The sequence below is a fragment of the Lipophrys pholis genome (assembly GCF_963383615.2).
Source record: "Lipophrys pholis genome assembly, chromosome: 5".
Taxonomy (NCBI): Eukaryota; Metazoa; Chordata; class Actinopteri; order Blenniiformes; family Blenniidae; genus Lipophrys; species Lipophrys pholis.
The window spans coordinates 25365721-25382709 of NC_137628.1; the positions used below are offsets into that span (position 1 = coordinate 25365721).

The 16989-nt window shown below is 41.4% G+C and overlaps 1 protein-coding gene across 1 annotated transcript in view; it reads right to left on the reverse strand.

Moving 5' to 3' along the window:
* lrba (LPS-responsive vesicle trafficking, beach and anchor containing) overlaps positions 1-16989 on the reverse strand; it is a 190430-nt gene that overhangs the window by 28516 nt on the left and 144925 nt on the right. Inside the window, 2 exon segments of the mRNA XM_080463151.1 lie at positions 13764-13916; positions 16589-16708. Of these exon segments, the coding sequence (XP_080319277.1) occupies positions 13764-13916; positions 16589-16708 (273 nt within the window).

A 16989-nucleotide genomic window follows, 5' to 3' on the forward strand; every position in this document is an offset into this window, starting at 1 on the left:
TCATCACAGTTCAGTCAGCCTTTTGTAATATATATATATATATATATATATATATATATATATATATATATATATCATACAGGTTGATAGACCAATAACAAAGTGTGATATTGTGCAGCTCCAGTAATATCAGACATTAAACTTTCAGGATAATTTACATTCTTACTTCCTAAGAATTCTAATTCATTGATATGTGTAATCAACATAGTTTTTATATCCTGACTTTACTATTAAAGAGCAGACCTGGTCAATAATGTGAACCTGAAGAGTAATGATTTCATGTGACTTTATTTGTACTGAAAAGTACCTCGCAGTAAATTACAACACGCAAGACAAGTATAAATTTTACAAGCGGAGGGAAATGCTCAGTATCTATAAAAACAGTAAACACAGTAAAGAGGAAAAACCCAAGTGCAAAAAAAAAAATTAATATATGAAAAGTTAAATGTACCACCAGTAAAGAAAATAATTATAATGATAATTAGATACTTGTAGGATTTTCATTAGAATGCGTGTTAATTTGGGTGATAAAAAGCTGTGTGTTTTTTTTTTTTTTTGCTGTGCCAACATTTTTCTGCAAATTTTCAAACTTTTTTGGGGAAAAAATACATTGTTGTTTCAAGACTATCTATTCACTGTGTGTGTGTGTGTGTGTGTGTGTGAGAGAGTGTGTGTGTGTGTGTGTGTGTAAGAGGGAGATCAGTTCATTATGTGCTGGGATTGACCTTTGACGGGCCCTGCTCCCCGGTTTCTAAAACTAAAGCTGGAACTGATGGGCATTTAATGTGCAACGCAATCAACTGTCAATCAGCACAGGGAAACAAAGAGCAGCCATGTTATTGCAGCCCCCTCTCCAGAGGCCCGCCTTTATGGAAATCACTCCAATGTAACATTTAGAGCGAGCGAGACACAGAAAATAAGTGGGAATTAGTGTGTTCTGTCTTGGCATTTAAATTGTATGTATGCTTTTGTGTTTGTTTTGGTCTGTCAGCTCATATCTGAGAAAAAAGTGTTGTTCGACTGAAATCGAGGTGTAGGAATTTAACCTCAGCGGACTAGGTCTCGGTGATTCAAAAAATGTGTGTGTCTGCCTATGGGGATACAGTAAAAGGCCTTGATCATGCCGCTTCAAAGATCCCCGATTTAGAACCTAAAAAAAAAAGCCACACAGTGCCACATGAGTCAGACAATGGGGGGATTAGGATGCAATTTTATTCTGGAATCATTATCTAGACTGAGTGTTGGTAGAACTGTTCAGAGAAACATCTGGATGGCTAAAGAAAATAACTTAAAAGTCAACCATTCAATGACAGGTGGGAAGATATTTCTCTCCATCTGAATGTAATAAAATGACCAAAATCAACCATAATAAGTGGATTTTGACTCACGTTTAACTGCGTGAGCAGTAAAATGTGTCAACGTGTTTTACATGATCAGTCACATTCACTCATTCACTCCCACACGCTCAGTCTGCCAGCCCCGGGATTGGAGGACAACTCACTCTACCAACCAAGTCCCAGCTGTCTCACAATGAAAACACATCGAGGCAGCAATTACCATGTAACCAAGAGTCAATAGAAAGTCTTTTTCCCCCTTGCTAGAATTTCTCAGGTTTGCAGTGATGCCAACAATTATTTGAAAAAACAGAAAGCAAATTTTGATGAGGCCTGATTTCATCTTTGATATTTCTGTTGTCAGTCCAGTCATAATGGTCATCAGGTCACAGATGAACAACATAACATTACTTTCTAAGAGAATATTGTTAAAAAAATTAATTTAAAAAAAGGAGCTACAATAGTACATTGTGTGATTTGGCTACAGAATGATGAGAAACAAAAACCTGTTTCCTATTTCTTTTTTTTATTATAGCAATAAAAAATAAACCTCTTTTGTGGCCATTTGGCAGAATTAATTTTGTATTTTTTGCAGGAAACTGCAGGACCTAACAACAACTAATAGGTTCAATACTATAAAACCAAGTGTTGCAATGTTATGGTAATGCCGCATTAAATGAATCTTAAGGTAGAGAAATGTGGCAGATTGGGGGAACTTAAAAGCCAACAGAAATACATGTTTTCATGTATTTTGCAAAATATTGCAGTTGCATCATCAATAGACAGATAAATTAGAACCTTCGAATAGTCGAATTAACTTACAGAAGTTCCAAAACAAAACAGTAGTTACCAGCAATAGTAACCCTAAATGTCGTACTCGTGCGTCTACATCCATACAACATGAGCCACAACAAAGAATATTTAGACCTCATCTCAGAAGAAGTTCATGATTAAATCTTCATAAACAAGGGTGCGCTTAAGGAGGACTTCAACTTGCTTGATGGATAATTAATATAAGTGAGGAACAGAAATTAGGCTTGTTCCGATAACCCATTAACAATGTGTCAGGTGGAGCAGGTGTGGGGACGTTTCCTCGTGTGGTGCCACACTATGGAAACAATCGAGCAGAAGGTTGGGGCAGATAGCAGATTCCTGAGGTGGGATCTGGTGCCACTTCAGGAGAACCAGGCAGGATTATTGATGGGCCAATTAGCAGCCAGTGTGTGTGTCGTCCCCATCCGCAGGGGACTCTCTGATAATTAATGAATAATTTAGCATGCCTTTATGTAAATGCTGATAGGGGGTAGAAGTCACTGGAACCTCACATTTCTATTGTTACAAATTTGACAAAGTACACCTTTGAAGCACAGGGGGTCCCTTTTGTTGTGCACTGCGATTTGTTTCCAAGGGCAACAATAATTTGGAATATTCTCCAATGTCGAAGAATGACTCATTTACTCATTTGGCCAAATCATTCTCCCCATCAAGGCCACCGTGTACTCAAACGCAAACAATTCTATATTTTCACTGAAATCGCCTACTTATTTTGCTGGTGTGCCAATTTGCCAGGCTGTGATGTGAATTCCAATGAAAATGCATACAGTAATGAACCGGTCACGTCAGTCTCGGGTTACTTTAATTCTTTGCTTTGCGAAACATCTGTTGCTGGAGTGCAGACTTTAAGCCTATAAAGGAAACCGAAAACACTCAAAAAGAATGACAGTTTGACTATGTGTCTGTCAATATGTTACTCTTTAGAGAGCGCTGTACTCCAGTCTGAGGACTTAAAGATATACTATCCCAATCTGAGACATCAGACAAGAGACACCAAATGATTGCAATTAACCAGCTGGAGGACATTAAACTGGGATTACTTTGAGTTCTGAGGGACAAAACTGAGTGCGTCTGATCTAGAATTAGCAACCAGTCCACAGCCACACTGGATAACTTTGTTTTTAACTTGCGAGTGGGCAATTTATCTTTATTATATTTTTTTTAACCTTTACTTTGAATCCTTATGGCAATGCCATTTTTCTTTTCTGCCTGAAAGTAAAAGTGCCTGTTGGTGCGACAGAGCTGCACTGCTCCTATCAGTGAGCTTTCTGGACCTCGTTGTGGTTTGTGGTTAGCGTTATGGTCTGGATTGAGCTGGATTTTACTTCAGTCTTAACGAGGTGACAGTGAACGCTTTCCTCCTTCCCTCACTGGTCCTAAAAAACCCTTTTAAGGACTTATGGAGAGCTGTCTGTAAGGATGTTAAAACGTCACTTAGCAAATCAATCCATTCATTTGCATGCCAACAGTGATGCAAGTAAACGAGCACACGTGCACGTGCACGCGCCTGTGTCACAGACGGTGCGGGTGACTAATTGAATGCACATGTTGTAAGCTGAGTGTTGTCAGCGGCAGACTGTTTTCTTTTGTATTGATTACGAATGAATAAAGCAAACACTTGTCAGGTCTGCATATACTAAAATGACTGTGAAAGAGCAAGCTGGTCAAAACATCCTGAAAATTACATTCAGCATGTGTGACAGTGAAACGTTGAGAATTTTCACCGGGCCAAAAATGGACAATACTAAAATCCAGAATCAGTAGTTGGATTAAAAGGGTTTTGTGCACTTAATTCAATCAAATTGAAAAATCCCATCAACTCTGCATTTCAAAGTACACAAAACGTGATTGTCCTTAATGGAAGCAAGCCTTTTCCCTTTTCAGTTCTTCTTCTTCCAAGTTCGGCAGCCCCCTTTTATTTTCCCATCTACTTCTCTCACTTCGAGTGCTACTCCTTTCTTTTCCTTCTGCTCCTTCACCAGTCACCCGATCCTTTGAATCAACTCATCTGGAGCTGGCTTGCCCCGAGGTTGTCAGGCACTCTGATTAAAGGGCTTATTAGCTCGCAGTAAATGAGAAGCCGATTGTCATTTCGGAGCAGGCAGAGGAAGCCTGTAAACAGCCAGGAGAGAGGGGGTGGGGGGGTGGGGGCGACATGGCAGAGGAAGAGGGAGGGGGGTTAAGAGATGACGTAAGGAATGAGATCCTCAAAGCAGCCACGCAGCTAACGAACCGTTTCCTTTATTCTCATATTCACACACACACACACACCAAGAGAAGCCCAGATGGACTAAGTGTGTTACTCCAGTCCCACCCCCCTCTCCTGCTCAACTAATTAGATAGGTCACAACTGTGAGAGTTCTGGCTATGGTTCAATGGAGGCACTCGCTGTCAAGTGGAACCTGAAACTTTCCCCCTAATTCTCATCTCCCATCTCACCAAGTTGAAAAGCAAGAATATCATATTATGGGGTGAAAAGAGGCAAAATGAACTGTGATCGAGAAAGTAACTCCCCTAAAACAAACATGTCATGGTGGATTTGGGCCAAATTACAGCACAGACAAGAGAGTAAACACGACTGATTGAAGAGTAAATTGATGAAGCAAAGGGTGCTGACTCAGAGTGAGGGGACAACACCACCGTGGTTGTTTTTTTCCCCCTTTTTAGCTTTCCTGTAATGCGTCATGACACCGGTGTGAAGCAAAAGAAACCATGATGAAAATCTATACATAAGCAAGCCAACATAACACGTTAGTTTTTCCAATACACTGAAATTCTTAAGACAGCCGTTGTCATAAAAAATATTCTAAAATATATATTTGGTTTGAGTGAAGAAAAAAAACAAAGAAACGCAAAAGCTGGATTTCTACAAATGGCTCAAAGAAGCACCTGCAGAGTGTGTACACCTACTGAAAGGCCAACAAGCTGCTAAATTCTTCCCCGATGGAATCAGACAAAAGGATCAAGTGGACAAATGTTAAGTCAACAGTAGGAGCTGATTAAACACACGGCCGCTGAAGAGGATTCCAGCACTGGATGAAGGAGTATTTGGATAGCTGCTGAGAGGAGCATCATTGTGTTCGTTGATTACAGAGTTGGCTCTCTCTCTGTGTGTGTGTGTGTGTGTGTGTGTGTGTGTGTGTGTGTGTGTGTGTGTGTGTGTGTGTGTGTGTGTGTGTGTGTGTGTGTGTGTGTGTGTGTGTGTGTGTGTGTGTGTGTGTGTGTGTGTGTGTGTGTGTGTGTGTGTGTGTGTGTGTGTGTGTGTGTGTGTGTGTGTGTGTGTGTGTGTGTGTGTGTGTGTGTGTTTTCATTTGGTGTTTGTATGAGAAAGCAATTTTGTTTGTAAGTCCACATGTGCATGACGTGGCTCTTGGGCTGACTGGTTGACCACCCCTGGTTTAATAATAATAATAATAATAATAAAAATAGTACATTTTATTTGTATAGCGCTTTTTAAGACACTCAGACACTTTACACCATCATATTATAAAAATCAACAAGCATACAATGGAATGCATAAAAAAGTCTCCTTCATGGTTTTCGGCAGCGAACCATCCAGCCGTCCTTTGTACGGTCAATTTTCAGAAAAGACGGCCGAAAAAACAGCGGTCGAGTTGCTCAAAGCAGTCTAAATTATGTGTATAATGGCCATCACTACGTGTCACCATCTATTTTTGCTTAAATTATATATAAAAATATAAGTATTGATCATGCTTGCTCCATCACCAATTTATGTGTGACTGTGACATTCAAAAGTCTTGGGACTGAGACTTCAGATAACAAATAAGCATCTATAATTCAATAAAAAGCTAATAACAGGGTAAGAGAAACTATTTCACATTTCAGAGTTTACAGGTGCTCAGTTTATGGGTGCAGATAGAAGCAATTATTTGACATCAATCCAGAGATACCAGAAATATAAGCTCACAAACACAAGATTGAAATAAAGAAAACTGTATATTTAGATCGCATGGGGGTTTGTAATAGGTATGCAAATGTTTTTTGTTGTTGTTGATTGAATTCTTCCATATAAAGAAATGTAGATGGTTCTAATAGTAAAAGGTTCACTCAAAATCACACCAATGGCAGGTAAGAGTGTCCACAAGGTGTATTTCAAGCCTTATTGCTTCTATTAGCAAAAACCGAAAAGAAAAAGAGAAAAATTCAAACCTCAATGAACACATTTATATGAAATGGGGCAAAGGGCAAACTTAAGTGTTCCTCTGAATAAACCCAACATGACAACACAAATGTCCGGGAGTCAAAGACGATGTTCTACACTTAAGCAGAGCAAGGCTAGAACAGAAAGAAAAAAAGAAGTATCTCGGCAGACTTTGGCAGGAGGACGATGAGAGGAGGAGTGCGGAAAAAAGGGAGAAGGACAACATTAGTGAGTGAGTATGTCAGCAGCAGTAGATCATCCCATTTCTCAGGCTCTCATCAGCCTCCTCCATTACGTCATTGAAGAGGAGGACGCAGGAGAGGAGCGAGAGATGAGCAGGGATGAGGAGGAGGCACAAAAAAAAAAAAAAAGAAAAGAGGGGGGACAGCTCATAAAACACTGAGCACACAGTAAACATGTCTGCCCTTATGCATGACAATACCCCTACAGTGAGCGCTGGCTGACATTAGCCAGATAACCCCCCCACTACCCCACGCGCTAGTTCCCATCCAACAACCCAGGCTTTCAGTGGAGACACCGGGGGAATAGATTAGCGCCAGGCTAACATGGTAAACTGTGCTCTATTACATGAGGCCATGCTGGGCTAGACGACGTTCAGACTCTCACTCACTCAGTCATTCGCGAGTACGTCCCGGTGGTTAGTGACTGCTCCTTGTGGTGGTTTACCTCAGCTCACACGTGGGTTCCAGCGGGGTTACTGTGAGAATAAGACGTGGAGGCTGGTGGGAACAGCATTATGTGCGTCCCAGCGGGTGTCTGACCAGAGAGTGGGGTGCGGATGAGAGGTGAATGTAAACAGCCGTGATCTTTGACTTTGTGTAGCTGGTGGTCTGAGCCGGGGAGCTATAGTGTCTGGCTCTGCATTTTGTGGGAAAGAAAATGTAGGAGACACTTTAGTCTTCTATGACCCTCTTTCATCCATATCACAGACAAACCTGATGAATAATAAATACTCAAACATTTTAAAGCATTGATCAAGATGTTTTTTCTGTGAAAAAAAAAAAAAAAAAAAAAAAAAAAAGACTTCTTTCTTTGCTTTGATGACATCTTGGTTGGATAATAGGCCACTGTGAGAGGTTCTCTTTCAAAGTGTGAGGAGCTGTCAACATATAAACATGATGGGAGCTCAGAGAGGGACTTGCAAAGAGGGTGATAGTGTGAGTGTATGAGGCTTAAGGGCTAAAGTTGATAAGGCTCATATTTGATATGACATTTGTCTGTTAGCAGTGCTGTAGATGTACCTCTGCCGGCAGGATTACTGTGACATCACCTCAAGCGCAGCTGTAGGGTCAAATGTGAAGCAGATTGGCCCGAATGTTCATGGCAGAAGTGAGTACTACACTCGTAACGGAAATTTGAAACCAAGTGAATCAAGTCGAGCAGAAAGGCCAACAGTTGGTATCATGTATGTCCCCCCCGTCCAAAAAAATGTACAAAGGTCACACAAATGAGTCACTCCTTCGTGGTGGTTGGTGATTGTGAATTACCTCATCGAAACACCACAGAGAACTTCAAAGATGGTCTGTAAGATGGCTCATACTCGGCAGATCTGATCGTTACTGACCTTCACACTGTATTTCTAACTTTGCCAATTGTCCACAGAGCTAAGCCTGACGAGTTAAGTCATGCAACATGAGCACGTCAAGTAAGTCACTCCCAACGTCAGTTGTAAATAGTCTTTGATAAATGGACTTCATTGATAGGGTTCAGTTTATGACTTAAGGAGTCAGAATTCTCAGCCACATACACTCATCACGCACAAACAATGACGGCTACTCTGCAAGGTGTATGGACACAATCGGGAGGCAACATCAGGGACGGTCAGCAATCGAGCATCAAAAGTCAACCTTGGGACTGGAAGACCAGCTGAGCCTCAGTAGCCCCTCGGTTGTCACCCCAGTTGAGAGAGTTCTCCTAATGGTTGTCACTCAGTCATCATAACCTGAGCTCCATACACCTACGCCGTAACAAACAAATGATGTGGGGGCCTGATAATGTCACTTTGGCTGGTGTGTGGTGAGAGGATTGGCATCTATTGCACAAATGATTGATAGACTGTGTTCCAGTACATGCCACAGATTTGAAACACAATAAAATCCTTCAATTACAACTTCTGACTTGAGCAGCTACTGGAACGCAAATCTCACATAAACACAGGAGATTAAAATGTAAGAAAACAGATTTTTGGTAATTTGCTGAAAATTATGCAAAAACAGGACTGATTGTAAGCTTTTTACGCAATTAGACTGGTGCACAACTTAATTACAAACTAAGTTGTGTGTACATTTAAAATGTAATGTAAATATAGACATTTGTTTCATGTTACATTTGTTTGTACATTGCAAATATTTATTAGACAAATGCACTTAAAATTAGAACCGTTTCTTAACTTCCTCCATCAGTAAGCATCTGACTACATGAATTCCATTCAGGATCAATAAAGTATCACCAATCTATCCATTTATTTATTCTCTTCATTCATCCATCTACCCTTTTAGACTACTTTAGATGGATGCATCCATCTTTTCAGCTTCATATCAGGAGATCATCTTGATATCATCCAGCATAGGATTGTTAAAAAAGAAAATGTTAAATTACATTATGAAACATTTTACTGCCATTCCAGTCACATACTGTTCATAATACAAAATGATCATCACTGCAAATCCAACAAAGCATTATTGTCTTTCTGTATTCAACATTTCTTTGATTAATCTGTCAGAGGCAGGAATCTTGTCTATATCCAATATTTATTCGACAGCCTAAATGCTATAGAAGTATCTCACTTGTTACATTGAAGCTCCACATAAAAGTGATATTGTGGGTACTTACAGAGACAGTTGACCACGAGGCGAGTCCAACACTCACAGTATCGACTCCTGACCCGAAGAAGAGTGTGTTTGTGTGTGTGGGCAGTTTAAGCTGATGTTTCTGTCACTGTTTTGAGTGAGCTGATGCTTTATAAGGGGAGAAAAGGCCAGAAGTAATGTGCTGGTCGGCTCTCCCATGTGTGTGGTTTGCAGGTCTGTCAGCAGAGCTCTAAGAGCACAGATGACTGAGAGGAACCAAACGTGAAGTACGGAGCAGTAAATTGGCACTAAAGAGTTTAAATGGGTTAGATCAAGAAAAAAAAAAAATCTGTTTAAGACACTCATTAAGAAATCATTGCAAAAATATATAAAAAAAAAAAAACTTATCTCAAAACAGATATATGCACTGAATTAGTTTTTTTGGGGGGGGCTAGATTAAAGATTAAATGAGTTTTATTCCCATCAATGTGCACAACCGTCATTCCTCGCTTATGATATCTGGAACATTCAAACAGCTACCTAAAAGTAGAAAAATAAAATTTGCAAATTTTTAATAGTCATTATAGTGGCCCATGAGACAGATGAGATTTTTCAGTATTTCACATATTTTCAGTACCACCAAAAACACAGTAACATTGAAGAAGTGCTAGATATTGAAAATTGAAGTTATCTTTGAAAAAAGGGCTGACAGTCAATCACCGCAGATTATTTGACAATATCAAAATACACCCAGTCATTCTGAGAGGGTTCATGACAGATGTGAAACAAATGTTTTAAAAAGATTGTAAAACACTCATGCTAGACTTGACAGTGTAAAATATTGTAACTGCCGGGATTACAGTTGGTCCTTAAATGTGTAATTCACAGCTAATTAAAATCTGCTTGGTTTGGCTCAATCCGGCAGGATTTTATTTCTCCCCACAATGATAGACGTCTACTTTAGCAGAATGTGGTTTAGGCTACTGCATATCAGCACACATGACAGCACAGGTAAACACTGATATGCACATAAACAGCACACACTTTTACAGCAGCACATACACACACGGTCACCTGCTATCACATTAATGGTTAGCAGACCTGAGACGAGAGATGCGGTCATATATAGTGGAATGTCAGAAAGGCTGACAGTGCCCAGAGAAATGTAGTTATCTGCTGGAGGAGGGATCAAGTTCTTAACCTCTCCTTCGACCTCCTGGTAAAAACAACAAGCAGCCCCTGATCTCTGTGGCACGCCGCCTCAAGACCCCGGTGTCTCTGCATGGATGTGTGTGTGGGTATGTGACGGACCACGAAAAACGGGAGTGTGCCTTTACAAGCAGGCCTTTAAGTATACTGTAGGCAATTCAGTGTAGTGGATGTGCATGCTTATCTCCCGAGGCCTGAGCCTGAGGTGATTCGTCTCCAGTGAGTCTGTCTAGAATCCAGCCTTTCCTCCACCACACACATCAAACCTGTGTTTTCAAAGTGAAGCCTTCCATGTTGTGTACACCAGAAGTTAAGCAGCAAACCACGGACACGGTCGCACGCACGCACACCACAGTTAATCCGTTGCAATGCAACACACTTCTCCCTAAACATTAGTGATGAGCTATGACACTCCCAACAGCAGAGCAATATAAACCAGGCTACAGTTTGATGCAATGTTTATATCTTCCCCTATTTTTTTCATTACCAAGCATGCAACTCTCACTCACGACAACAAAAACAAGCCGCCGTTTTGCACAGCAGCACAATCCTTTACTGGAAAAGGCATTTAATGGCCTTTCCAGATTGGGCTCTAATTAGCTGTTAATCATCTAAGGCTCATAACCAGAGTGGAGACAGCAGGCACGTGTGTGTTTGAGAGTGTGTGTGTGCATCGACGTGTGTTTGCGTGTTCTCCCCTGCTGTCTATCCTTGTGTTGTGAGGCCATTAGCAGTAGACAAGCTAAAGAGAGCCAAACAGCCCATTAACTCCTTCACTTTCTCAATGTTTCCTCTCCACCATGCTCATCTCTCTCCCAACAGTACCACAGTTGCCAGCTGACACCCTCTAATGCCAGCTATCTGTCACGACCAGAGACCTGTCCACCCACACATCTCTCCTTCTTCCTTGGCCCAGTCTGCATATGATCTGTGGTGCTATAATTGCACTTTAGAAATGAAAAAAATGACAAACACAAGCTGCAAATCAATTCTGACAACGTCGCGATATCTGTAAAACAAACCATGAAGACATGAAACCAACAGCCCCTGAATAGGATTTGGTTGGATTTAACTAAATGATCTCCCTACCTATTATTTTAACAGAGAGGTTGTGAATTACCAGTGCAGACTAAAATTTAGACCACGCATCCAAAGAGACAATGGAGCTGATAACCACAGCGCCCCGCCTGTGATGAAACCACTTGTCCTTCTGAGCTTGTTATGCTTCTGTGCACCTACAGCTACCTGCTGGGCTCGGCCGTACCTTCGATCAATATCTCAATTTGCACAAAGCAGAGAAAGAAACTGCAAGCTGAAATTTTATCAGCCTGAAAGTAGCAACTCGCGGGTATCTGGTGGGAGTGTAGAGCAGTCGGATAAGGCCAAATTGCCTCTGCAGCACTAAATTGGACACAAAGGAAAGGAGACGAGGAAATAGAGGGAGCACAAGTAGATGAGAGTGGCGCACTCAGCGCAGCAATGAAAAGCTGCTTTGTGCTTACGGGAGCACAAAAGCACATTAATGCCTATATTCTAACAAGCAGGTTGGTGCGGCGTTACCGTTTTGACTGATTATTAGTTTATGCAATGATATTATCCAAATTATGTATGTTTATAAAGGGGGTTTGCTTCACCTCTGTCTAGTAAATGGAAATTACACAGGAGAGTAGTATTAAAGATGGAAATTATGTCATCTAAAGGATATAAAAGAAGCAAAGAAACATAATAAGAAAAACAGCATGAATGCAACAATTATATGACAAAGTAATAAAGACAGAGCGCAATTGGGAAATAAAAACTTACAAAACCCCTGCAAAACATAAATCTTTTAAATCATGACCATAAAAATTTTTTTTTTGATGGTTGACATAACAAACGTCTCCAAACTTTCCTTCCCAGAGGATCGAGCCAAACACAAAACACTTGAACTCCCTGCAAAGCAACATGCTGCTGCGACCACAGACCTCCTCCAACACTTCTACCTCGGCCTACACTGTGCCGACAGCCCAAAAAGAGGGAAGTGCGTGATTAATGATAGCGAGTTGGTCATATCAGCAGGCTGGTTAACAGAGCCCACAAGACTGCTCAGGTCACAGAGCACAGCCAGCCTCATCAGTACCCATTACTGCTGTGGGCATGCATCACGCAGGAACTGCAAATGACTGTCCCTGAATCATTTGCCTGGAAGGAAAAGTGGTCTGTGAAAGTCTTCTCTATACCATAGTTCTCAGTTTCCATAGGGTAGCATGTCCTTTTAGTTTTCATAAAACTTTATAAGGTTAAGAAATTATAGAGGATGAAGGACTAAAAGGACAAATGATAAGAAATTCATTGCGACACAACAGAAAACTGAAACCCTATCTAACATGTTTTTGACCCTTTGGAGGAAAGCAAGGTAATCTGATCTTTCGTGTGACTTTAAATTCCCCATCTTTCCGAGTGTGTGTGTTTGTTAGAGGAGCCAACTATACAGATAATGCGGCAGCAGGCCTGACAACATCCGACACAAATTTACACAAGGCATATTTCTGCATTGGGCCAAGTGGACAGGAAGGGGAGATCAGAAAGAGGATACTGCATAATTTCTCTGCAGAGAAGCACAGTTGCAATTTCACACGCCAGCGTGCGCCAGATGTGTGAGCAGAGAGAGCAAGAAAAAGAAAGAAAGATGGTGAGGGGGATAGGGATATGAGGCTGGATCACTTTGCCTCCAGAGAAATCTGAGAGCGGGGGGCATGTCGGAGGAGTGTGAGGCTCAGGTAACAGGAAGAGCTGTGAGATGGTCAGGAAATAACACTGTCTCCTTGAATTAGTACTTCTGACCAAGCTTGAAGAATTCTCTCAGTTCAATTCATCAGGCAGAAAAAAATTATGTGCGGACAAGAATGAGTACAAAAACAGATTTAAAACAATTATCAGTTCCGAATTTATATTTCAATTATACTTTAATAACACCTATGCACTGTTTGATGCAACTGCAGGAGCTGTTATGGAGACAATTGTCAAGCTTTTCCACTCTGCCCAAAACATTTATGAATGCTTAACCCTCTTACATTTATTTAGAATTGATTTTTGAAGTTGTGAATTTGTCAAGACTTATGCCATGAGTGAGTCCTCCTGTCTCCCTTTGGAGGTTAGATTAAAATTTTCAATGTTGAGCACTTTTTCAATATTACTAGGTTTTCTTGTCAGCTTTGAGAAAGTCATGTCACAAATGTGTGATCCTCTGGTGAATCTTGCCTGTGACTGGGTGATTGTACGACAGAAGCCCTGCTGCCTACAATAATGACTAGAACATGGGGGAAAAAAACCAACTTAGTTTCACTGATTTCTGGTAATACCTGCATTTTCTACATATTAAAAACAGTCTCGGAGTTGCCTATGACTTCATTTGTTATTTTTCATTCATCTTACCAGTCGATTGATGCGCACAAACTCCTCTGGGCTTTTTGCCCAAGGTGGCAGATCAACATCTGAGACTACGGTGCTGTCCTCCATCACCCCGAGGTTGTAACTGTTGGAGTTGACGAACATCTCGGGCAGAAAGTAGAACTCTGGAATCAGCTCCTAAACAGCCACAACACAATGACGTCAGTGAAGTAACACAGTGCACACAAACGTTTCATCAAAGTCATATTCTTCAAGCAATAGATGACATGGGTTTTGGTTTGGGTAGCACAATAATGTTTAAAGGAGGAAGGTGTGATGATTTTGTAGTGAAACGAAGCCGAGAGAATTGGGAGCGATGTGAAAAACATACTAGCATTAAGAAGATTTCAGATTATGGTAAGAGGTATTAATATTCTGAATTTCCAGTTTTGGTTCCTAGTGGACAGGAAGTAGTTTCTTGATCATAGATTATTCTTCATATGAATGACATATCCTGTACTTGCTACTTCCCTCGACAGAGCATACACTCATTCATAGTGTGTGCTCCAAGTGCACATCTTTGTATTTCTACACAGCAAACAAAAAGGGAAAAAAAACAAGATAGTTAAAAAAAAAAAAAAAAAAGTTTTTTTTCTTGATTTCCTTGCGTCTGCAACAAGAGAGGAAAAGTCAGCCAGAGTTTTTACCGACTATGACGATTTTATTTGGCTGTCACAAACAACACAACAAGCTTTCAATCTGCAGGATGATGAAAAGAAATGCGCTTATGACAGGAGACGTAACCTCATATGTTTAGCCATTCATCAGTCTAACCCAAGCGTAACTTGCCACAACAAGTATAAACATTAGGACTAAGCTTAAAAGCATGTAGATGAATCAGCGGGCCGCAGACTTTTGCTGGAGTGTTATTGTTGTGGCCCGTCTCCCAAAATATAACACAATCAGACACAGGGTGGCATCGCTCTTTGTTGCTTCATGCAAATAATAAAAGGAAAGTGGAGCGTGAAATGTATAATGTGTTTGAAATTGTTGACATTTTACTGAAAACTAAATGTGAGCCTGATGTTTTGACACACTCTTTACAACACAAAGCATTGCTTATTTCTTATGATGCAGTAGGACAAACACATGAGCAGTAAAACTGCAATACGGAACGTTTTCACGCAACGATTTTGTTGATTTGTGAAAGCCAAACCTAAAATATAAACAGGCTCCCACCATCAGCAAGCGAGCATACCGCGATGAATCATACAAATGCAAAGAATTTAATGTTTCTTTCCTTTTTAAAAGCATACAAAATACTACCAATTCTAAGCAGCTCGATACACACACTTCTCATTATGGGGGTGAAAACATCCAATCAAATGAGCAAGCAAACACACAGGTTTAAAACAACACAGCACTTCCTTACTTCTGAAATCTCTTCACTCCACAAAACCTGACCTGAAACTAAAAGGTCAGCCTCTTAACGAGACCTCCTGCTCACCCAGGTTCACTGACTGCACCCTGCTGTAAATTTGAGGAGGAGGCAGGGGTACAAATGCAAGCGCACACACACACCAACAAAACCTGCAGGGCTTCCCTTCCCAACACTCAAGCCGGCCGTGCATGGACCATTATGTGCAGTGGCCCCTTTGCTCCAGCCTGGTCAGAGGCCAGCCCCTCTGATCCCCAATCCTGTCCTGTCATGGGTCACTGGAAGGGGCTTTGGCCTCTGGGCTCTTCGGCTACACTTCCACTGTTGCTACCTCTAACCCCTCTTCTCTTCTGTCTCCCCTTGTGATGCCTTTGGGCTGTGGCTGGGGGTCAGGGGATTGGGGACGAGAGGTCACCCTAGCGTCACCCAGGCTAGAGACACATTGAATCTGGGTGTTGTAACTATTATCACCCCTTCTTTACCAGTGGCGTATGAAAACACAGGGGCTTTTGCCCTCTGGCAGGGGCACAGGGCTGCTATCAATAGCCCAAATGCTAAAGCTAAATGGTGTACTTAGCATACTAAATTGATACATCTCTACTCTAATTCCTCTATTGCTAACAACATGAATGTGTGCATCCAAGTGGATAAAGTCGGTGAACTCTCATTCAACATATGCTAAAAAATTCCCACTAAACATGGAAACAAACTGATGGGGTCCAGATTTCGCCTTTATTTTGATCTGAAGTTGAGGTCTCACAGTTTGATCCACATTGACAGGTCTAGACTGAGAGAGCAAACGAGGGCTGTTGTTGGACTTTTGCAATCAAGCATTGGCCAGCTACGCGGTAACACAATCCATATGGTTTATCAGAGTGCTGTGCGTGTGTGTGTGTGTGTGTGTGTGTGTGTGGGGGGGGTTAAACGCAATCAAGCGTCAAAACCCCCAACACCACTGCTGTTCCCCCACCCAGTGACCCAGTGCCAGGAGAGCAAGCAAAACTGGGCTTTGACAGAGAATGTCTGACTGTAGTTGTAAATGTTTTAGGAGCGCAGTTAAAGTGTGCACTGGGGGATTCGAAGGCCCTCAGTATGAGAATGACCTGTGCTGTTGCAGGGCAGATCCAACAGCTCAGCAGAGTTTTGGGGGGCCCATCGGGCAAGGATTCAAGTCCACGTTATAGCTGGCTGAATCTGAGACAGACGGCTGGGACAGATGAGGATTAGTGTGACGCTTTGATCAGAAGACCAGGAAGCTTTCATTGCATGGAGACAATGATTGGTAGTGACTGGACATTACTCTTTTTAAACCTTTTCTTCTCCGTCTATAGGACTGCTAGATAGGGATTTATTCTCCTGCAGTACACACTCCTTTATCTGTCCTAAGTCTTTTTTGGAAAGTATTGTGTGAATGTTCAAGGGTGGATCGTACCTTAACATCAGATGTGTCTCTCTGGCAGTTCCTCCAGGCCCTGGACACTGAGGAGAAGGTGCGGTCGGCATGGTCAAACTTCCCTCCTTGGAAGTTGAGGAAGAAGGTAGTGAAAGGTTCCTGTAAACGATCAGGAAAAACAAGACGATGAATCTGACTCAAAAAGCTAACTGCTACATTTGGCAACACTCAGTTGTGGTTGCTGGTTCTGCAATAAAAACAAAGAGGTCAAAAGGTCTCCTGCTGAAGTTTCAATACAGCACTGCAGTCATCAGATCTGAGGCAAAATCTACGACCCTCCGACAGCTGGGATTCTAAAAATGAACACGAGAAATTGCAATATTCCCAGTGAGCTACTGAAGTCAATACACTTGTGCTGCTGATGCTTTTCTAATCGTGTA